General features: G+C 47.4%; 1 protein-coding gene across 2 annotated transcripts in view; it reads right to left on the reverse strand.

Annotated features, from left to right (window-relative positions):
- Window positions 1-23,315, reverse strand: part of SRGAP3 (SLIT-ROBO Rho GTPase activating protein 3) — a 229,785-nt gene that overhangs the window by 50,462 nt on the left and 156,008 nt on the right. For both annotated transcript variants that reach the window (XM_063114225.1, XM_063114223.1), the window contains exons 5-11: window positions 19,125-19,310; window positions 15,595-15,723; window positions 13,967-14,188; window positions 12,287-12,388; window positions 9,685-9,882; window positions 6,493-6,577; window positions 937-964 (exon numbers count right to left, since the gene is read on the reverse strand). In XM_063114225.1, coding sequence (XP_062970295.1) covers window positions 937-964; window positions 6,493-6,577; window positions 9,685-9,882; window positions 12,287-12,388; window positions 13,967-14,188; window positions 15,595-15,723; window positions 19,125-19,310 — 950 coding nt within the window. The remainder of the gene's footprint in view (window positions 1-936; window positions 965-6,492; window positions 6,578-9,684; window positions 9,883-12,286; window positions 12,389-13,966; window positions 14,189-15,594; window positions 15,724-19,124; window positions 19,311-23,315) is intronic.

Genomic DNA, 23,315 nt, shown 5'->3' on the forward strand with positions numbered 1-23,315 from the left:
CCCAGCAAACTGAAAATCCCAGAGCTTTCCGAGCCTCCACCCCGCCTACTCCCTTTCCAAGGAGCAGGAGAGAGTTAAGGGTTCATCTTTGCTCTTGCCAAGTAGGACAGCTTTCCAGGATTCTGGGCCACTGGGGAGAATTTGTGGGGAAGGGAAGAATGTCATCGGGTAACTGGGCTCAGAAAGTGAGCCAAAAGTAGCTCTCAACTGCCACATGATGGAAAAGCACAGGCCTCTGGGTCACCAGGCCACCAGCTGAGTTCCAGCTGGGGAGAGGCAAGTCAGCCTTTAACTGGCAGCTCTGGAGTGCAAGGTATTCACTGGCTCTGGTCTGCTCAGGAAGAAGCGCAGAGGGGTGGTGCGGAACAAAAGCAGAAGCTGCCCGCCTGTCACTTGCCGCCAGCCCATCCAAGTGCCCTCCCGGGGCCTGTGCGGGAGTGTGTGCACGCGCGCATGCGCAGTCCCGGCCACACCCCAAGCCTGGGCAGGCGGGGACCGAGGCGGGGACCAACCGAGGCGGGGACCCACGCCTGGGTGGGGCCCTTTGCTTAGCCGCCATGGAAGAGGTGGGGGGAGAGGTCAGCCGCCACCCCGCAGCCTCTGGCCTGTCCTGGCCGCCCTCATCCACTCTGGAATAGATATTACTGTCCCCTCACCCCCCCCCCAACTCCATGGACAGCGCAAAGGGAAAACGCCTGCGGCCCCCGGCAGCTCCGAAAGCGCCCTCCCCACGGCCAGCCTGAGAACCATGACTCCCCAGTCTGATGCTAGAACCAGCGGGGCGGCCACGACAGCAGCCCTGCCCTCTGTGCACACCGCACCGTCCCGCGGGGACGCTGGTGGCCTCCCTAGGTCTCAGCAGTGTCTGCCACCCCCACCCCCAACCTGCTCCCGACCTCAGGCAGCAGGTGAAAGACAAGATTCTCGCGCTCTCACCTGGTGGTGCCGCATTCTGCTCTCTCCCCTGAAAGAAAAGTACACATTGATGTTTAATGGGCTTTTTCAAAACCAGAGAACATTCATCTTTTTCTAAAAAACAGAAAACAACTGGGCTTAATTACTTATGAAATGTGAAATCTAATTATGCCTACGGCATGGTCTGTTGGAAAGAACGGTGTTTTATTAATTCTTTGTTAAAAGCTCCTATTTGTAGGGCTGTATTCACATACATTTTATTGCTTACATACATTTTTTTCCAGTGATTCTCAAACCACAGTCTGCTGACCGCTGTGTCAAAAACATCTGGGGCTGTGATTAAAAGTGCAGACTTCTGGGTTCTCCCATGGAGCTCCTAAATCAGAATCTCTGAGATAAGAACCCAGGAATCTGCATTTTACCAACCTCAGGTGATCTTGTCTATGCCTACCAAAGTTTGAGAACTCCTGCATTGTTTTATGTCAATAAACATTGACTGAGGTCCTGTCACATGCTTGGCACTGAAGGACACCAGGCATAAGACAGCTTCTGATTGCTCCTAAACCCTACCCCTGTGCCTTCATTACTAGCTGAAGATCTTATGGCTTCCTTCATTAGAAAAGAAAATCAGTAAGACAGGGTTCTCTATCTGTGTGCCTCCATAAGACCCACCCACCGACCCTCACCTGTGCACACCCTTCACTTCCTCTCCTGTTTCTCTGGAGGAAGCATCCCGCTCTGCCAAAGCCCAGACCTTCTCCTCGGGCTACAGGTTCCACCACTCGGCCCTTCTCAGCGGCTCCACTTCTGCAAGTGTCTCCCCTCTCTCTAGCATCACCAATCTCCTCTCTTCTGAATCGTTTCCATCAGCGTATAAACATGTTCTAGATATGCATAGCCTAGCTTTTACCCTCCTGTTGGCCCCATCTCTCCCCCTAACCGTATCCCCATTTCTCTGCTCTCCTTTAGAGCAAAATTTCCAGAAGGAGCTGTCTAGAGTCACTGTCGCTCCCTCCCTCCTATTGTCACTTTGCCCCACCGCAGTTCGGCTTCTGCTCCCACCACTCTGAGACTGCTGGTGTGGAGGTCAACAGTTAAGGTCAACAATGATGTCCCTGTAGCTGAATCCAATGCTCTTCCCTGCTCTAATCTGACCTCTCTGCTCCATTCCACTCAGTTAACTACTTCCTTCTCACAGAGCTTTCTCTTGGTTTACATGACTCCATACTTTCCCGGTGTCCTTCCCACCTTATGGCTGTTCCTCAGTTTTTCTTGCTGTCTCCCCTTCACCTGTCCCCCATTTCCCAACACCCCTAGGAGGAGAGAACCACCCTCAGTTGAGAACTTCTAGACCAGTGCTGTCCAATGGAAATTTAATGCAAGCCACAATTTCTAATAACCACATTACAAAAAGTAAAGAGAGACAGGTGAGATTAGTTTTAAAAACATATTTAACCTATCAAAAACATATATCATAATTTCAATGTGTATCAATAAAATAAATTAATAAGATATTTTATATTCTTTTTTTGTGCAGTAACTCTTCAAAATCTGCTGTGTGTTTGGCATACCTCAATTCAGACTAGCCACATTTCAAGTTTCAACAGCCACATGTGGCCAGCGGCCCAAACTGGACGGCACAGGTCTGGACTGGGGAATGCCATCCAGGGAGGAAAAGAGGGGAGGAAGAGAGTGATCTGAGGTCTGAAAATAGAACTGGGAGCGAATCGACACACAATTCCTTAATTCCTGACTGAAGCCACAAGCAGTTTACAAGGGTGACTGTAGTTGGTTGAAGTGGAGCCAAAGACCAAAGCAGGAAAGGAGAAAAGTTTGGTGAAACAGACAAATTTGTTCTGCTTAATATGATTGTGTGTCCAGGGTCTGGGGCAAATTCTTAGCAGACACCAGTTTGAGTTAAATTTTCACGTAGACCCGAGACGTCCAGGTAGAGCCAACAGCAACCCAGGAAAGTGGTCAGCCGATGGCCTGGGATGGTACAGGACAGGAGGGTTGACCATAAAGCGCATCATTCCCTTCAGGTTGCATTCAACTGTGACTGACTCATAGGGAGCACTTTCAGAAGGCATTTCCTGCCCCATTTCCTCTTGGTTCCAAAACTGCCTACTCTTCTGTGGACTCACCATGGTCCAGTTATGTTGTCCTTCTTTTAGTTCTTCTAACTCACCACATCTTTTCCCACCTTTGCAAATGCTGTTCCCTCTGCCCCGGACACTCTTTCCCCAGTTTTTCATGTGGCTGAAGCCTTCTCATCCTTCAGCTTCCTCTAAAAGCCCTCTCCAATCTCCCAATCTAAAGCAGGTCTCCCCAGCCCTCACCCCACATATACAACTGTTCTCTACCTCAGCCTCCCCAGGCCTGGCTGAGCACTGTGCCTGCTTTTGGAGAGATGGATGGACAGATAGGGGTAGGGAGGGCTCAAAGGGTTTAGGATGGGAGTTGCATGTCAGAACACACTCAAGGCAGACTTTCCTCCAGCAAGAATCTAACATATTACCCTTCAGTCTTAGACTCACATTCCAGCTCCCAAGTTACTAACATCTTTAGGGATATGGTGTCTCAACTTCTAACAAATATCAGGAATCAAAAAATGCCCTGTCCTTTACCTTCTGAGACCTGTTGGGATTTTTAAAACATATTTTACAGTTGGTGGCTAAGTCATTTTCTAGAAGGTCAGACTGTCTGGTCCTGGTGGCCATTTGGTCTGTAATGGGCTATTAAATCTTGGCCTGAAAAGGTTATGTGCCATCCCTTTTATAGACAATGCTCTATTCATCCTTGAGGGGCTTTAGTAAATTGAAAAACCACCCACATCTTGAGTGTAAACCCTGGAGCTTAAGACTACCCAAACCCCAGAGCAATAACAAGTTCAGAGATCTAAGACTCAGAGATGATGATAAACTGAAAATTCTATGGCCAATAAAACAACACAGCGACAGCCAAGGGCAGATAAGAGTGTGTGCTCTTGCTCCCAAGACATGGGGATGATATCGTTTGTACAAAGAATGCCAATTTCCTGACCACCTAGAAGCTTTTTGATTTGTATTTCTAGGGCCAATCTCACTAAGAAAATTGCATCCAAGTAAAGGTGAACCAAAAGAACTTGTGTTTCCTCTAAATTGTAGTTTCTTTGAGCCATGCTGTCAAAAGAGTACTTTAGAGAAATCAAGGCACTAGATAGGGCACATCATTTCATTAACAACAAAAAAGCCTTGTATCTTTTCAGCCAAAATATTTCATTGACCCTATATTTCTCACCTGTTTTCAAAATTTCCAGATTCATCCCTCCCAATACAAAATAGCCCTCTGATGACACAAAAAGGCCACTGATTCAGGTGAAACCCTATCCTAGCCCTACTCTGAGAACAGCGTTCAACTAGTGAAAAATCAAAATGCTCAGGAAGGAAGGAAGAATCGGCTGACAAGCAGAAGAATGATTAGCTCAGATCCTGAGCTCTCGTTGGGCTGCTGAATTTCTCCATGTGCCCCTTCACCCAGTGGGCAAGAATTTCATCAATCTAAGTCAGAGCAAATTCTCCTGGTTGCAAATACCCCCTTTCACCCAATGCGCTAAGAATCCACATACACCTTTATTGCGTAGTGGATATACAAAAATGACTGGAGATTTGGTCTCCATTTATTCAGCTTCAGTTTTTTCAGTAACTCAGAAATTTATTAACTTTAGTTAATAGAAATGTATGAATATTCATGAATTGTGACAAATGTACTATACTAATGTAAGATGTTAATAATAGGTGAAACTGAGCATGGAGTAAATGGGAACTCCGTGCTACCTGTCCAACTTTTCTATAAATCTAGAACTATTCTAAAACAAAAAGTCTATTAAAAAAAAAAAAAACTTCTTTATACTTGACCAGTCAATCAAATCCATCCCAGTTTTCAAAGAAAACACAGTGGGCTTTTCCACTGTTGACTTGCTCGAAAGGAGGATCACGGAGATTCTTCCAGATGGCTCTTTCCTAGCTGCCCCTATACTTCTGAGGCTGCATTTTCTTGCAGTTTTTTTGTTGCTAATCAGCTCAAAACTTGGAAGAGGGACTGGTAAGTCACATCTCAGAGCAAAGTGTGGTTGAAGACTAAAAAATCTTGGAGGGCCAAATGGACAGGAGGTATGCCAACCAAAACTAATTATTATTATTATTATTATTATTATTATTTCATTAAGGCCATTCAGGCAAGGACAGTAATAAAAGGTTGCTTCTGATAGCACTCACAGAGCAGCCAGAGAGTAGCACACTCTCTTCCCCGTCAGAGGACTCATCCAGGATCTTATTCGTCAGAAGAACATCTACTTTTCTAAATCCAGGGCACCTTATGTCAAAAATACAAATAGCCACCAACTCATTTGGGCCTGCCTTTTGTTACATAGTTCATGAGAAATAGCCCGCAGCCCCATACCCACAAAAACCAATCCTCGTCTTTTATGCTAGTCTCGGAAGCTGCTCTTTACACACTCACCCTGACATCGTCTTGGACTTTCTGTCTCTTGCCTTTCCCTTCCATTCTCAATGTTTTCCTTTTCTCTTTGCTACCCACACTCCTCCATGGCCCCCCTCATGCCCTGGCCCAATACTGGAATGTCAGGCTGTGTAGCATTTAGGGGAGGGGGAAATGAAGAAAAAGCTCATTACAACTCTTCCCCACCTCTACCTTCCAATCAATGAGTTTTGACAAATGTATACCCCCCCAAATCAGGATATAGAACACTTATTTCCATCACCCCCAAAAGTTCCCTAGCTCTGACCATCTGGAACACACAAAACTAATCTATGGTGATAGAAATCAGATCAGTGGTTGCTTGGGGTAGAGAATAAGGAGACTGACTACAAAGGGACACAAGGGAATCTCTGAGCGTGATGGAAATGTTCTATATCCTGATTTGAGTGGTGGTTATACAGGTAGGTGCAAACACCCTGGGGCAGGAACGAGCTTGGTGAGTTTTGAAGGGCAGAAAGTTGCTCAGTATGGCTGGAAGGGAGAAGGGTCGATGAGGTCAGGGAAGCAGGCAGACGCTAGAGGAAATAAGGCTGCATGTGCCATGAGAGAAATTGGGATTTTATTCCAACTGTCATCGGAAGCCTTTGGGTGGTTTTAAGCCTAGTTTCCAGGTCCCTCAAGGACCAAACCCCACCTTATACATATGGATTTTCCTTCTCTGGACCTAGAATCCTAGTAAGGCACTCCGATAATATTTCTGGCAAATAGTACCTGCTGAAAAATACCCCTGGGTTCCTGGATTCTCCCAGCCCCTACCTAATGGGGACCCCTCTACCACTTTGTTCTGGACCCTCCCCACAACCAACACTAAGATTAGTGGTTTCCCTCTATTTTCTGCAGCCAGACTAGACCCCTCTCAGCATCTGAAACAAGGCAATTTTCTAGGTCTGCCCAGTTCTGGTACGTGGGTCCCGTAACAGGCCTCATTCTGCCAAGTGCCCGGTTCTCAAGTTTAAACAGCTTCGCAGCTCGAGGGGCCACAACAAAACCCAGCTGGGAGCACAGCCCCTCCTGGTGGGCCTCTCCCACCTGACTCACCTTCGCCCAAGGTCTGCTTGAGTAAGTCATGCTTGGCCTGTAGCTTGGTGATAAGGTTACTGCCATTCACATATTCTTTAAATTTCTGTAAGACATAAGGCACAAGGAATATATAGATTACAGGGCCAAGTAATGGGATCTCCACCTCTGGAACTCACCTCTGGGACAAGGAGGTCAATGGGAGGTCAGATCATTCTTAGAGACTCAGGGACCCTGTGTGGGGAAAAGAGAAGCCTCTGCATCTGCTCCTTTGCTTTTCTCTATTCAGATCTCCAGCTCTGCCAAACGCAGCTGCCAGACCTTGGAGGGCTCCAGGCCTTGCAGGTCAGGGTTTGGGAGCACAAAGAAAGCCCAGGGAGAACGGGAGCAGTGAGAGCTGCTTTCGTCAGGTGAGGGCTGCGCTGAGCACAGAGCAAAGGGCTTCTATATAGAGCAAAGGGCTTCTATATTCAACAAAGCTCAGCTGCGCTTCCGGACAACAGCAATAAAGATGGGAACCATCCCAGCGGCCCCACAGCTGAGACCAGAGAGCCTTACTGGATAGGTCAGAGAGGAGCCTCAGGACAAGTTTTTCTTTCATCTAACTGAGAGACTTCCCTATTAAAATACCCCCAAACTGCATTGGGTGATACGTTTTCCTCCTTGTACAGATGAGACGAGCCAGGCTGCCACAGGGAAGTGATGTGCCCAAGGTTCCACAGAAAGCACAGGGGGCCAGGGCCAGCTCCAGGTTGCCTTCTCGTTCAGAGCCCTTGCCAGGCTCGGCATACTTTACTTCAGAGCAGTGCTGAGGGATGGAGTACTATCCAGAACAGAAACACATCCAGCTGCCCCAAGCTCGATCTGGGCCTCAGCCATGCCTCCTCACGGGGACCAGCTCTCCTCCCCCGCCCCCGCCCTGCACCGCCCAAACAGGAGCCCGGACCCCCGCTGCGCGCGCCTTTGCTGGACTGCAATGCAGGCTGCAGTGGGGTGGGACCCACTTCTGGATTCCCAGTGCCTATAGCTGTGCCTGTTATGGAACAGGTGCTGAGAAATTTAGCTGAATTCCCACCCTCATGAGAGGGCAAAGAGACAATAAATGAACAAAAATAGTAAAATGCCAGTTGGCCAGATGGTGGTGAATGCTATGGATAGAAATAAAGCAAGAACAGTGGATTGGGAGCCTGGGAAAACCTCACTGCAAAGAGGACATTTGAGCCCAGGCCTGGGGAGGTGAGAAGGGGCTGTGTGGGGACCTGCAGGAAGGAGCTTTGCAAGCAGAGGGAACAGCCATTACAAGAGCTCTGAGAATGACATCAAGGAAGTAGATGTGATTGCCCCAAATCTACCAGCTAGTTTCTTACAAAGAAACCCACTCTACTGTCCCAGCCAGCACACTTGAGACAAGGGCGAAGAGGAACAAGCCATGGAAGCTCCAGACACCCCCAATTCAACCTGTAGATGAGGATCTCTGACACCAGCATCTCCCCCCATTGAAGACAGGTGGAGGGGCAATGCTCTCCTGGCTCATCTTCCTAACCACGAATCCTCGCCGTGAACTCAGCAGGCCCCCGGTGGCAGTGGTGAACGTCAGGAATGCGCGTGGGCAGATTCATTAAGATCAGCCTTGTCTTCTTCCCTGACGAGGTCAAAGAGCACTTGGAAGAAATGCAGAATGCGTCAACTATTGGTTTTCAATGAGGGATCTGACAAGGCCTGTCCCAAGATGGAGCTGGATATTAGAGCTGGGTGGGATTGCGGTGGGTTAAATGACCACAGTCCATCCAACCAATATCAGCCTAGTTGCATATGTTTAACAAGTCTGTCTTCAGCCTCAGCCCTGGCATATCCATTAGTTTTTATTATTGACAGCTTTAAGGTATAGAAGCCATGCTCACTGAATTTGCAGATGATACAGGGTCTGAAGAGATGGCATGTGTTGAATAACCGGATCAGGATGGTGACAGACTGGAACCATGAATTTAATCCATCAAGAGGAGATCCAACTGGTGATAAACGTAAGTCCTACCCAAGACAACGCCTACACAGCCTTTACGAGGATGGAGGCCCGGTAATGGCGGCACATGGGGAAGAGAGATTTAATGGATATTAGCTTTAAAATAACCAAAAAAAAAAAAAAAAGAATATGATTTTAGGATGTTTGAATAGGAGTATAGTACCTAGTATGGAAGGGATAAAAATTTTGCTCTATTCTGTCTGCTCAGACCACTGCTGGACTCTCGCTTTAGAAGAGGCATCAACAAATGGAACCTGTTCAGGAGGGAGTCACTAGAATGCTGAGCTACTCAAAACAAAAGCTCATGAAGTGGAACTGAAAGAATCAGATACATTAGACTGGAGAAATGAAAACTCAGCCCCCTGCAACCATGAGAAAGACTGTCATATAGAATCAGCCTCGCTCTGGGTTGCTCCAGGAACAGAATCAAGATCAATGGCCAGAGATCCTAGCAGAGGGAGGTTTTTGAAGATAACAAAGATAAAGGAAAACAATATCCAAAGCCAGTCCAATCCAAATAAAGGAGCTATTCTGGGAAGGAGGGAGCTTTCACTCCTGGTGGCATTCAAGCACAGTCTGGATGACCTATTGGCAGGGATATGGCTGAACAGAATCAAGCATCAGATGGAAGATTTAAGGCCCTATACAACCCTAATATTCTATGTTCAACAGACGCATGTTGAACTAAAGCCCCGATTTCCCTTCTCCTTGTTCCTTGTTGCCCCTGGCCAAAACGAAGGTAACTAATCTGGGATTTTTACACAAAGGGCTAGCAACTCATGAGCAATTTGCTTGGATTGCTGAGGACATTGTTTGCAAAGCCCACAACGAAATTTAAGACAACTCACCACAATAATCCACTCACATAACTTAAGGGCTGCTACTTGGGGCTTGCACCTGATTCCCTTCGCCATTTTCCTCTAACCCGACTGAATAGAACTCTCTGGTTTTTCCTAGAGCAGGAAAGTTTTATTAACCACCACCCAAGATCAATGCTAATGCTACCCATTGGTAATTCACTTTCTGCATTTCGGGAAAGCAAGCCAGGCAACATAATTTTAAAAGCATGTTGGTAGTCTTAAGTCTAATGGGCCCATGTGGTTTTGCCGGTTCTCAGTAGCTCAGGCTTCTCCCCAAAAGTCACTGCCAGCAGGTCAGCAGACAGTGGGTTCTGGGTCCAAGATGCCACTTACCGTAAAATAAAACATTTCTGTTTCCTGCTGGTTGGCTCTCCTTTTGGCAATATTGATCTTGCTCATGTAGGTCTCAGAGGCAGCCGATTTTATGGACTCTGTAGATCGACTGTGCTGGAAGGCGTCGGAGACATCAAAGTCTTCCACGGTCAGCATGTCCTGTAAGGTCTGCATGGTGGCATCCAGGGTTTTTCTGACCTGGGGAAACAGAGGATATTGACAAAAATCCCTTGATCTCATAACGCCTTTAACACTTCAAAGTCTTTTTTTCTTTTTTGTCTTTTTTGTGACGGGCACTCAGCCAGTGAGTGCACCGGCCATTCCTATATAGGATCCGAACCCGCGGCGGGAGCGTTGCTGCACTCCCAGTGCTGCACTCTCCCGAGTGCGCCATGGGCTCGGCCTCAGTCTTTTTTTCAACTGTCACTTATTTCTTTCACATAAAGTCTCTAGGATATAAGCAGAACCTAAACCTAAAGATAATCATTCTCATTATATCAATATAGAAATTAAGGCAAATTAGTCACTGGCCCAGGATCGCACATCCGGCTGGGGCTAGAAGCCAGGTTGCCCAGTCTAAAGCCATTTTATCGTATTGCTTCTGCCAGAAAGAACCTTGGAGAATGATGTGAGGAAAGAGGAACTCGGGTTTCGAGGTTTGTTTCTCTTGGCCTGATTATGTGGCCTCAATCTAGCTCCTCCAGTGGGAGGCGGCCCCTTGAGTAGGGACAACACTGGAGTTACTCTCTCGTTCTCTTCGTTCGAGGAGGGTGGGGACAAAGTCTGGGTAACAGTGGGCAGCCACCCTTATTGGATGAACTCTCCAGCTATCTGCTGCCCGCCTCCTATCACAAGCCTCGCTGAGACAAGAGAAGCCCAAGTAAGACAGTCACTGAGGCACGCGCAGTTTAGCCAGGACTTCGACTTGTCTCCTGGAGTCCAGCGGGACCACAGGAAGGCTCCGCAGGCAGGCGCTGAACCCCGCCCTCACGACACCCCTCCACTGAATTGTATCTAATGGCAGGCTCTGTGTTTGGGTGGAGGGAATTTCCAAAAACAGTCAGGGGAAAACTGCATCTACATTTATTGTAAAATTATTATCACTCAAAGTCACTTTCTTGTGACCGAGAACTCAGTTTAAATGTCACCTCTTGGTGACATCAGGCCCCCCAATGTCTTAACTTTGTGCCTATCACTGTGTAATATTTTCCATGCTCAGTCATGTACTGGCTGGCTTGTTTCTGTTTTAATTTTTATGTCTTTTCTCACTAGAATAGAAGTCCCACGAGAGGATGTACTATGTTGTCATGTCCACTTTATTCTCTGTCTAGAACAATGTTTAGTACATAGTATGTGCTCAATGAATACCTGAACAAATATTACTTGAATAAATACTTGTTGAATGAAGAAATGAATGAATGAGTGAATTCTCCTTTCTAACATTGACAGGAAGCTCAGGCTCAAAATAAGCACATCCAAGCCCGTCCACAGCCCAGATGGAGGGACATTTGCTTCATTCCCCTTCTGTGGCCCTGATTTCCAATTTAAATGCCATTAACATTACAATCCACATACTGTTCCATGTGAACAATGTAAAATCCTTTGGGAGAAGATGTAGGCCATACATAAAGAAACAAAACCCTCCGTTCATCTCCTGTCTCTTGTCGGGTTTGAAAAACAAATACATAATTTGTCTCCATGTAACCCCCCCCCCCCCCCCCGCCCCAGGGACTGCTTTGATTCATTATCATCCTGAGCTACAATCTGTCTCCTGTTTGTCCCAGGTCTGTCATCTGTGGAGACACAAGGCAAGCCTGTCCTCTCTGCCAAGGAGAGCCCTCTGGAGATTTGAAGACCAGGACCATGTTGTCCCACCTCCCCCCATGACAGCACTTCTCAAGGACAAACCTGCCCACAACTCCCTACATCCTGGTGGCCTTTCTCCAGGGGCCTCCAGTTGGTTGACATTGTCCAGATAGGAATAGGATGTTTTCTGTCTGGTCTCTTCAGTCCACAACAGAATGGAACCTCCACAGCTGGTATTTCTGTTTGTACCCACCTAGTGGCAATCCTGGGCCACCCAGCTGCTTGGCAGGAATGCTGGGCATGGTAGCACTGACCCACTCCCTGGAGCTCAGCATCCATGACACGTTTAGTGTGCCCTGGGTTGTTTACATCACAGTGTAATTTAAAATACCTACTATTATTTCTGATAATAAAAACAGAACTCATTGCATAAAACAAAAAAAGGCATAAAGAAGTCAATAAGAAACCTCCTTTAATCCTACAATCCAGACACTATTAACATTATGAAGTATTTCTCTGCAGTCTTTTTTCTCTGTCTGTGCATATGCACAGAGACATATACACATACTTTAGTTTACCCTAGTTATGATAATACTGAACATAGAGTCCTACTTCCTCTTTGTTTTTCTTTAACTTAACATCTTGTGAGCATTCCCCCAGGCCATTAAAAATCCTTGGGGTGTGTGTGGTTTTCATGGTTGTGTAATATTCCACCTTGCAGATGAACCATCATCTCTTAGGCACTGCAGGGCAAGCATGGACTCCCCAGGACAAGCCAGGCAGAGGGCTCACTCACCTCCTCATTCTCTATCTTTAGCGTGGCCAGTCTGGACTGCAGCTGGTGGTACCGCATGAGCAATTCCGTCTGGACCGGCTGCTGAGCACTGACCTGGCACACCTGCAGGAATAACAGCCACCATCCGGTGTTGCTCAGTGTCTTCCTCACCTGTGTGGAGCTAGGGTAGTGGTGGGGGGTGGGAGGGTAGGAGCGGGAGGTTAAATGACCTGCTGAGGAAAGAGGCTCAGAAAGGTTAAGTGACCTGCCCAAGGTCATACAGCTCATACATAGCAATGGCCATGCCTGATGGGAGCCAGGGTCTTCCTACACCAAAGTCCACCCTCTTGCCATTACCAGGTGTGGCCCCTCAGTTGTGATCTTCCACGTTTGTGCAGCACTTGCGGGTTTACAAAGAGCTTTAACAAAATCTCATTAAGCAAAACTAATTCGGTAACTTCAGGGCAGGAAGCTGTGGCAGGAAAGCAATCAATCACCTAAGAGAAGCCAATGGAAAGGACAACGACTGAAAAATAACAGTGGGGTGTTCCCGTCACCCCAAGGAAGATGCTGCAGAAGCAGAAAGGCACCTGCGAGGTCTGCCCTCCCACAGCTCTTCTGCCTCAGTTGACTGGGTGAGGGTGGAGCAGGGAAAGAATCAAGAGAAACACTGTTCTCCCTATATCTTTCCATCAGGACACTATTACTACCTGTGGGCTGGGCTGCCTGGAATGCCTTATGACCTCACCCCTTCAAGGAACACAGCTAAGATCATAAGGGACAGCAGGGCTCTATCCACAAAGCTATTTACCTCTAACTAGGCAACCCAATCTTCACAGTCACCATGGTAACCATGAGGCCAGAATTTTCAGATCCAGGTGATGGGCTAAAAGGGCTGGACCTGAGGGCAGAGGGAGGGGCAGGAGCAGTGTGTAGCCCTGCAGAAGGCCTCTCTCTTGCGAATGAAGAAAGTGGGCACAGCCGTTCAGAGGGTCCAGCAAATACCATCTTCTGAGATGCCTCCGTGTCGCTCCCCTCCAAGCAGGTGCCCTGGATGGTCCAGCTGGGCTCCCACTGGGATGCAGAGGCTGGCTGGTTCTGGCACACTTTGATCTAGGTCCTCCCAATGCCCAGAGGGAGGAAGGACACAGAAAAGCTCAGGGAGCTGTTTGCATAAACAATTTCGTGAACCTTGGGTAACTAGTAGTGCTATATTAGGGCCAGTGACAAGTGCCTTCTCCCCATTTATTTTTTTTTCAAAACATAGCAAGGATCTGAGCAGTACAAGCACTGAAGGAAACTCAGGGGTCTGGTGTGTCAAGGGCTACAGCATTGGACGAAGGCAGGTGGTGCCAGCCAGAGTGGCTGTGGTGAGACCCAGCCTTCCCGTGGTCACCAGGCATCTGAGGGAAGAATGTGAGACTCTGTTGTGCAGACTGGGAGGGGGCTCCCTTGGGCTCTTCTCGACATACCTGGGAGGGCTTTTAAGGGAAGCCACAGTCCTGCAATTCTGCAGGTGGGGGACAGCTAGATCAGGGTATGAGTGGTGAATTCCTCAGCTGCGGAAGCACATGAACCAAGAACTTGACCCCAGGTCTCTGAGATGGACATCCTGCACATGCAACCAGGGCTGATGTTCTGGGGGCACACGAGAGAGCAGACAGAAGCAGCCGCAAGCACAGGCTCCTGGGAGAAACCTACCTCATCCCCCATGTGGGGCTGGAACTCAAATTTAAGTGGAGGGCAGAAGACCTGGTTGCACATGTCCATGACAGTGTGCTTATCACTGCGGGAATCCAGGTTGTCCACTGCATTCTCGATGACATCCAGCCCCTCGTGCCGAGAGGTCTCCAGGTTGTATTCGGCTGAGAGGTAGGTCCGGAAGGTGCGGGCCAGGCTGGCATGAAAGCCCAAATCACAGCACTTGGGAAGGAGCAACAAGAGAAGGGTTTGGATTAGAACCGTGACTTACCACCACCTCCTGTTCCGTGGCCAAACCTTCCATCCTGGAGGCCCTGATGCGCTTTGGAATCCTACTGCACAAACCACCCCAAAACCCTCAGAGGGAGTTGGTGTTGGGATTTGGGCAATAGCAGACCTTCTCTAGGCTCCCCACATTCACCACGTTCTTCCCCATCTCTAGACGTGCATCCCATCTGCCTGGAATACTCTTCCTTCAGGATATCATTTAGAGGTCACTTCCTCCAGGAAGCCTTCCTTGATGTCCTCCCCATCAGAGTTTGTGTCAGGTGTCCCTCCTCTGGGGGTCCACATTCCCCTCCATCTCTCTCCCTGTGACCCCCACCACGTGGCACTACAATTGCCTATTAACATGTCTTCTGCAGGGTAAGTTCCATGAGCTCAGATGTGTTGGCTCCTGCCCACAGCTGCACTTGAAATCCTAGACCATAGTAAGTGCTCAGTAAATATTTGGTAAATGCATGAATGAAAGGGCTGAATGAGCAAAATGGAAGGATGAAAGGCAGGAAAGAGGAGGGGTTTGGCCTCAGGTATTTGGAAGCTGGGCAGCTCTGTTTCCTTGGGATGGTGACAATGGGTCCCTCTCTATGTCCAGGGGAAAAACAGTGGCCCTCTGACTTCCCGACAGGATACACTAAGGCCACAGGAAAAGGATCCATTAACCAGTACTGAACTGAACCTTTACTGAGCATCTACCAGGCCAGATCCCATCTGTGCAGGAAGGGGGAGACAAGGGACATAGTCCTGGCTCATGCTTAGATGACGCAGAAGCCCTCCCTGAGGCTGCCGCTCACAGTGTACTTTCTCCAAGCCCAGCTGTCCCTCCAGCGTGTCCTGCACAGCTGGTATTCGGGAGTCAGTGTTCCATTCTCTATTTGTTTAACTGCCTGATTTCTCCCAAGATAGCACCCCCACATAAGGCTGGTCTGTGTAATTCTGTCTCATTTGCTAGTCCCTCTCCATGTATGTGTGTCTGGCTGACTGGACGTAGGGACACTGAACATATTAACATCTCCTTTACCTCCAAGGCATGAACTGTGTAAGATTCACCCCTGTACCCCTCAAACCCAGCAAACACCTGGTGTAGAGGAGGGAAGTTGGTGATGAATATGTGACTGCCCAAGCCAATCATGTAGGGGCCACCAGAGGCCCACCTCCCACTCCTGAAAGTAAAACTGTGAGCAATATGCATTGCCCAGGTCCCAAAGGCTCACTGCCCTTTCCTCCAGCAGGGCTCAAAAGACCACAGCCACCCAGCACATCGACCAAGGACAAAGGCTCCTTCAGCTGATGGTATGTGCCAGCCGGGTATGGGCCCTGATCAGTCCCAGACTCCCCACAGTGCTCACATCGATGAGATCGGAGACGTCGTGAATGTAGTACTTGCTTATAGCTGCATTGGTGGCTGCCAGATTCAGCAAGTAGTCATTCCGGGCCTTTGTGCATTTCAGCTTATTCTCGGAATACTTTGCCTGCCTCTGGAAGAAGAACCGAGTAGATGTAAGAGCTGAGCCATTTATGGGAGGGATGTGTGATTTTTCTTCATGGTAACTTCCTGCCATTCAATCCCTCCACACCTGTGGAATGCCTCCCTGTGCTGAGGAAGACTTGGACCCTGTCCTCAGAAGCTCACCTTACACTGCACCTGCACAGCCAGCGCCAGCACTATTTGGCAAGCAGCAGCCTTTTGATGGTCTCTACCAGGGTGGGACATACATAAGACCCCTACTCAACACCCTCTGATGGCTTCCCAAACTGCTCATAATGGCACGGGGGGCTTCACACTCCATGAACTGGCCCCTGCCACTTCTCGAGCCCAGCTGCCTCTGTGCTGCCCCTCACTTGCCCAGCCTCCTTGGCCCATACTTTAGAAGGCCAAGTTCATTCCTACTCCGAGGACTTCTGACCCATTGCTCCCTCCGCCTTGCAGGCTGTCCTCCCAAAACTCTACGTGGTCTGCTCCTTCACATCATTGGGGTCCTTACCAAGGTCACATGGTCCTATCAGCCTTTGACGACAACCTTGTCATGCCCCCAGCATCTCCACGACCCCACTCCCTCTGACTCCCTGCCCTGCTCTGCTTCCCTTCTTAAGCACATTGCACCACCTTGTTTACTTGTTGGTTGTGGGTGTCCCTCACTAGAAAGTAAACTCCATGCAGTCAGGGACTTAATCGCCCTGCTGGTTGCCTGACAGGTCTGCAGCACTGAGACAGAACAGTCCCACAAGGCAGGCAGTGGGTGATTCTCGCTGAAGGACAGGAGAGAGGGAGAGAGGAAGGGAGACGGCTGTCTGGACGTGAGTGGCGGGGAGAGGCGGGGGAGGCAGCCAGAGGTGGCCTGCACAGCTGCCCCTCGGGGAGCTGCTTCTGTTCTGGGCCAGCCTGAGCAGCAAGCAAGAAAGAGTAAGTGGGTCAGGGAGCTGCCCCTGCTGCTTTCAGACTGATAAGTCCCACTGCTGGGTAACAAGACAGGTCTCCTTAAAGAAACAGCGTTCTCCTCCTTCACCTAGACACTCTTAAACCTTTCTTATCCCACATGGAGTTCTAGCTTTTTAGTAAAGCTGCACTCATTGTCACCCTTTTAATTTTCTTCAGAGATCTCCTCTGATTTTTCTCCAAGATCTTTTTACTCTGGGAGCTTCCAGAAATAGATATCTCTTGGTGACATCCAATACCAGCCATGCACTCAACCTCCACAGGGAGTTTTGGTACTCCTGGACCGTTTCCACTGGCCCACTATGACCCTGAGACCATTTTCAGCCCTTCATGGACTCATAACATTTTATGCCTGGAAAGGATCTTTTAAAGGTATCATAGTTGAACTCATCTATTCTGTAGGTGAGGAAATGAGAACTGAAGAGAAGTGGCTTGTCCAAGAGCCAAGCAGCTAATCAGCACACAACTCTAAACCAAAAATTAGTCTCTAGACTCCCAGCCAGTACCCCTCTACGTTTCCACCCATGTCATCATCCTATAATTCCCTGCCTGCTGTTTTTTTTCACTATACTCACAGAGTTGTACAACCATCATCACTATCTGGAATATTTTCACCACCCCAGAAAGAAACCCTGAACCCATTAACAGTCACTCCCATTCTCCTCTTGCTCAGCCCCTAGAAACCAATCATCTACTTTCTATCTCCACAAATTTGTCTATTCTGGACATTTCATATGAACACGACAAACAATATGTGCTCTTTTGTGACTGGATTCTTCACTGAGCATACTGTTTTCAAGGCTCATCCACGTTGTGGCATGTGTTAGTACTTCATTCCTTTTTTGGGCTGAACATTATTCTGTTGTGTGGATAGACCACATTTTACCCATCTGTTCATCAGTAGATGAACGTTTGAGTTGTTTTCCATCTTTTGGCTATTATGAATAAGGCTGCTACGAACATTCCTGTACAAGTTTTATATGGACTTAAGTTTTAATTTCTCTTGGGTAGACACCTAGGAGTGGAATTATTGAGTCACATAATAACTTAGTCTATGTTTAACATTTTGAGGAACTACCAGATTGCTTTCCAAAGTGATAGATCCATTTACATTCCCTCCAGCTGTTTGCAGACATTCTAGTTTCTCTACACCTTTGCCAACACTCGCTATTGTCTGCCTTTCCGACTCTAGCACCCTAGTGCGGGTGAAGCATTATTTCATTATGGCTTTGATTTGCATTGCCTTAATCACTAGTAATGCTGAGCATTTTTTCATGTACTTATGGGCCACTTGTCTATGTTATCTGGAGAAATTTCTACTCAAATCCTTTGCCCATTTTTAAATTGAGTTACTTCCTTATTATTGTGGTTTTCTTTGCTTCAGAAATTACCCTAGGATTTTACATGCCTCCAGTTACTTTTTTAGCTTACTCAGGTCCTGTTGGGTTTTGTTCCCATCCATGCTTCTATAATTTTTAGAGCTAAAGGATTATATAATCATAGAACTAGACTCATAGAAATCCAAATAAATGTCTGGTACAATGTCCAGTCCATGGAAAGAGCTTGGGAAAGTTTGCTAATTGCACAGAATGAATGAATACGGAGATAATAAGAAAATCATAGCCTTTTAAGAAAGGAATTTTTTGTCACCTAGTTTAGGATGACAAAAAGTACCATATGTACTGCCCCTCAAAATTCTCTGGCCATGGTAGACATCATTAAATGATCACAATGTTGTTTTTAACTAAGCCTGGGTAGGGCTTTACAAACCTCAACACAGCGCTCTGTCTGGGCAGCCACTACCAATCGACCAGAGTTCACATGAGAGATGAGATTTGTTTCTCATCCCTGTCAGATTTGAAAACTGAGGCTAAGAGAGGTATTGTAAAGATGGCATTTTCAAAACCCATCTGTCTGACTCCAAAGCTAGACTCCTGCCACCACGCCCTACTAAAGGATTTTTCTAGCACTGATACACAGTGATTCTAAATGGCTTGTCTTTGGCATGGCAATGTCAATGGCAATTTCAGAATGGGTTCTTCCTTAGGTTCCCAGGTGCTGGTTGGTAGCCCAGTGCTGTTCTCTCTTGTAGGGACACACTCAGTCCCCATCAGCTCCCTCCCTCTCCACCCCCAGCCACCAAATTGGCCTCTGCCCCCACTAATGCCTGACGATACCTGCCCATCTGAAAATGTGCTTGCTGGGCGTGATCTCGTCACTGCCTGTCGACCCTCACCTAGGCCAGGCCTAACCAGGGTAGCAGGGGCCAGCCCTGCCTCCTCCATGACACCGACCTCCAAGAGAGCAGATGCTGGTAGCATCGATCCATGTAAGGCCCCTGGGGGTGCCGAGGAACAAGAGGGAGGCTAAGGCTGTGAGCCGAGATTATGGCCTCCCCCTCGTGCCCCGCCGCCACTCTCTCCCAGCCTGGACCCCACTCACCTTCTCCTTCATCTTCTCAATCTTCTTCACAGAGCTGCGGCGCTGGGGCCGGTCCTCATGCCGGAGCAGGTTCATGCTGAGGTCTCCCGACTTGTTGAACTGCTTCTCCTCCTGCTTCTCAGCCTCCTTCAGCTTGCTTTCTGCACTGATGCTCTCTGCGTGGTACATGTGGTAGGTTTTCATGACCTGGGGCACACGAGTGCGAGAAATCAGCAGCCTGCTATGGCCCAGCATGGCCAGCTCTATTGCTCCCGGCCCTCCTGAGTTCCGCACTCCAGTCAGATCTGTCCCTGCCCTCTTCCCACGACACACTCTGAGCACCCACATTTCATTACTTTTGCACAAACTCTCTGAGGACTGAAATGATGATGATTAACACCAGTAGAAGCTTCACCATCACCACCACCACCACCATCACCAACAACACCACCATCACCACCAACACCATTGCCGCCGCCACTGCCACCATAACCATCATCCCCATCACCACCATCATCATCACCATCATCACCATTACCATCATCAGCATCATTAAGTCCTTACTAAGTACTAGCACAGCCTAGCACAGGGGAAATTTAATAGGATAACCCCAGCCCCCAAACAAGTGGGAGTTCTCAGAGGTGATATGGCAAGTGTGGCCCTTCCTCAGCTGTCCCCTCTAGCCCTGCCAGCAGTGACTCTTGTGTCCCTCCCCCCTCTTCCCAGTGTCAATGGGAAAGCCCCTCCTAATGTGCTAATGGGACTTCCATGGGGAACATCCTTCTTACTCACAAACAAATCATTTTCTCAGCTGTTTCCTTAAGTAAAACAGGTCTGCAAATGGCTCTGCCCGCAAAAATAGTATTATTAGATAACCCAACAGATGTTCTATGCTCACTGGAATAAACTCATCCTTGGCTATAAAAAAAAATTCCTATAAAGCAAATTTGCACTTTGCTACTCTACTTCCATAATAACAATCGGATATTGTTACACCAAGGGAAAATTTTGGTCCAGAAGAAATCCTAGATGTCATCTAATCCAACCACCAAATTTTTAAGTAGGGAAACTGAGGCCCAGAGGGGAAAAGTTTCAGTGCAAGATCTCCAGACTTTACATCCACGTAGCCAGTACCACATTGAAATATAAAACTTCCATCATGCCAAAAAGATCCCTCATGTCCCTCTGCAGCCAATCCCCAACCCTACTCCAGCCCCAGACAATCACCACTTTGCTTTCTGTCACTATAGATTGGTTTTGTGTGTTCTAGAACTCCATATACACAGAATCGTATGCATAAACTCTTTTTAATCTGCCCTCTTTCGCTTACTATCATTTTTTGAGATTCACCCATGGTGCTGTATGTATCAAAAGTTCTTTTTTATGGCTGAGTAGTATTCCATTGCATGGCTGTACCACAACTGGTTTATCCGATCATATGCTGATAGTTATCTGGGTTGCTTATAGTTGGGGCTACTGTGAATAAAGCTGCTATCAATGTTCACTTACAACTCTCTGTGTGGACATATGTTTTCACTCCTCTTAGGTGAATTTATAGGAGTGAAATGGACGGTCACATGTACAGTAAGTATATTTTTAGCCAGATTAGAAATCTGGTCTCTGATTTTTAATCCACCACTTTTCTCTAACATATCATACTGTTTCTTTAATTCATTACATTTTCTCAGCAGACGTGAATATTTTGGGCAGCCTAGGAGCAGGCTGGGTAGCCCCAAACCTACAGCATTTTGTCTCCTAGTCTCCAACTAGAAGTACACTTTTCTTTTGCAATATCAAGTTTATGATCACCTTTCCATGCTAAGAAACACAGAAGTTTCTGGAATCCATGGCTCCTGAGGCTTGTTCATCCTCTTCTGTTGTTTGGATAATTATAGCAACCAACAGGGCAAAGGCTTCCTCCCAGGGAAGGGATATGCTCCTGCCTGACCAGGCCCTTTAAGTCACGCAACTTAGAAGGAATCACTGGCCAGCCTTATAAACTTATTCATTCCCATCTGAAGTACTGTGAAGTGAGTTTATTATAATGAGGAATTCTTCTGTGATTTTTATCATTAAATCACAGCATTGATCTGTTGCTCAGAAAGTTCTCTTTGCCATAAGCCAGGACTCAATAGGGCACCATCTACCGTACAGCATGTAGGCAAGAGTAGGGATTCTGGACCTAGATGTCTGCGCTGAATCCCGATGTTCCCATTCACCAGCTGTGTGACCTTGGACAAGTCACACAACCCCTCTGGCCTCTCATCTGTAATATTATTGTATTACCTATAACAGTAGCACTCGCCTCACAGGTTTGTTGTGACCACTAAAGAAGTTAATTTTTGTAAAGGGCTGAAAATACCTTCCACATAGTAAGAGACATGTAGGATTAGATGCCACCACCACCACTGTCATTATCATCATTCTTGATTTGAGCTGTGGGTTTAAGATCCTTGAACTTATTCACCTGACTTCAGGAAAATGCTTACAAATTCCGGGAAACATAAGCTAACGGGAAAAAAAATGTATCCTATCCCATGTTTCTCCATCCTTCCTTCATCCTGAAAATCTCCCAAACTTGCAAAACAATGCACGAATAAAAAGTGCAGTCAACTTTTCTTTGTGGGTCTTGGTGGAAAGACCTCTTCTCTGCATTCCTCCCAATTTTTCTCCTTTGTAGTTGCCATAAAGCCCCTAGAAACTCCCTTTTTGCTGATTTCCACCACTCAGTATGTCAGTTCCAGTAAGCTTATTTCCAAACAGACCAGAAAGCCTGACCTATCAACGCATTCCCGACATCTAGTGGCCAAAAGGAATAACTGCAGGCTTACAGGAAACCAAAGCCGTTGCCCATTTTCAGTGACCTCCATGCCATGGGTTCCCAGGAACAAAATGTGGCTCTGAGTTGGGACTGCTTTCTGCAGCTGCCTCCAGGGCCCCGGGTGCCTTCGCCTTCTCGATGCCTCCTCTGTCCCTCCACACTCACAGGCACCCCTGCTTTCTTTGCTTCCCCATCACATTGCTGGTGCTGTTCATTTCTGGATCCCACCTTTTCTGGGTTCAGTGATTCCTGCTACATCCTCTTTCTCTATTTCAGCTTTGGAGCCTGCTTATCTCACCACGCATCTGTCATCTGTGCTGGCAATTTCAGAGGAAGAGAAAGCATTTCTATTTGCAACTAGCTCCTCCTGTCCAATCATCCATCCACTTACTCAAAGTCAGCATCCAGCTGGGTATTCTCACCTCCCACATTTTCCTTTGCCTGGTTTCTTTCTTTCTTTCTTTTTTCTTTGCCTAGTTTTCTACTGTTTTTGAGTCACAGAGTACTCTTCCTGCTCTCTAACAAGCCAGACTTCCCAGAATAGTCTCTAAACTGCATTCCAAAAATCCCATGCTTGGAGAACACAGCCCTGACCACCCTGGTTAATTCCTGATCCCAAGAATAACAGTGAACTCAATTGCCCGTAGTGACTAATGCTAGACAATTGCCCAAAGAGCTTACCTGGGGGCCTCTCTGAAATGAGTCTATTTATATGCAGAATTGTCTAGACATGTTCTTTATTTAATTACCTGAAACATGGGCTTCAGCAGGAAAGGCCTTTAGCTCGATAGCCTTGAACAGTCTGCTCAATATAGCCAGTCCGGGAGACATTAAATAATATTTAAATGTATCTAATACTTCAAAATTTGCAAACCTCTTATTTATTTATTTATTTATTTAAAAGATGACCAGTAAGGGGATCCTGACCCTTGACTTCGTGTTGTCAGCACCACACTCAGCCAGTGAGCCAAGGCAAAGGCTGGCCCTTGCAGACCTCTTTCTATTATCCCCTCCCACTGAAGGAGCATTTCAACGAATCCCTACCCCAGTCCCGGAAAGCAGTGTGATAACAATAACAAGGTTGATAGCAGCTAACATTTATTGAGCACTTACTACATGCCAAGCCTTGTTCTAAGCACTTTACATACATTAACTCATTTATTTCTCACAAAACCCCATGAGATGGGTATCCCGTGTGGTTCCTGCTTTACAGATGAGGAAAATATGACCCAGAACAGTTCAGTAAGCTTCTCGAGGTGAAAAAGTTGGTAAATGGAAGAACCAAGCTTCAATGCCAAGGTGGCTAACCCCAGAGCCAGAGCCTACTGGGCACAGGGTTGTTTTGCCTGCTGGCACCCCTTCCCCAACCATGAAATAGGGATGAAAGGATC

Source organism: Cynocephalus volans, chromosome 11, assembly GCF_027409185.1.
Source record: "Cynocephalus volans isolate mCynVol1 chromosome 11, mCynVol1.pri, whole genome shotgun sequence".
Lineage (NCBI taxonomy): Eukaryota > Metazoa > Chordata > Mammalia > Dermoptera > Cynocephalidae > Cynocephalus > Cynocephalus volans.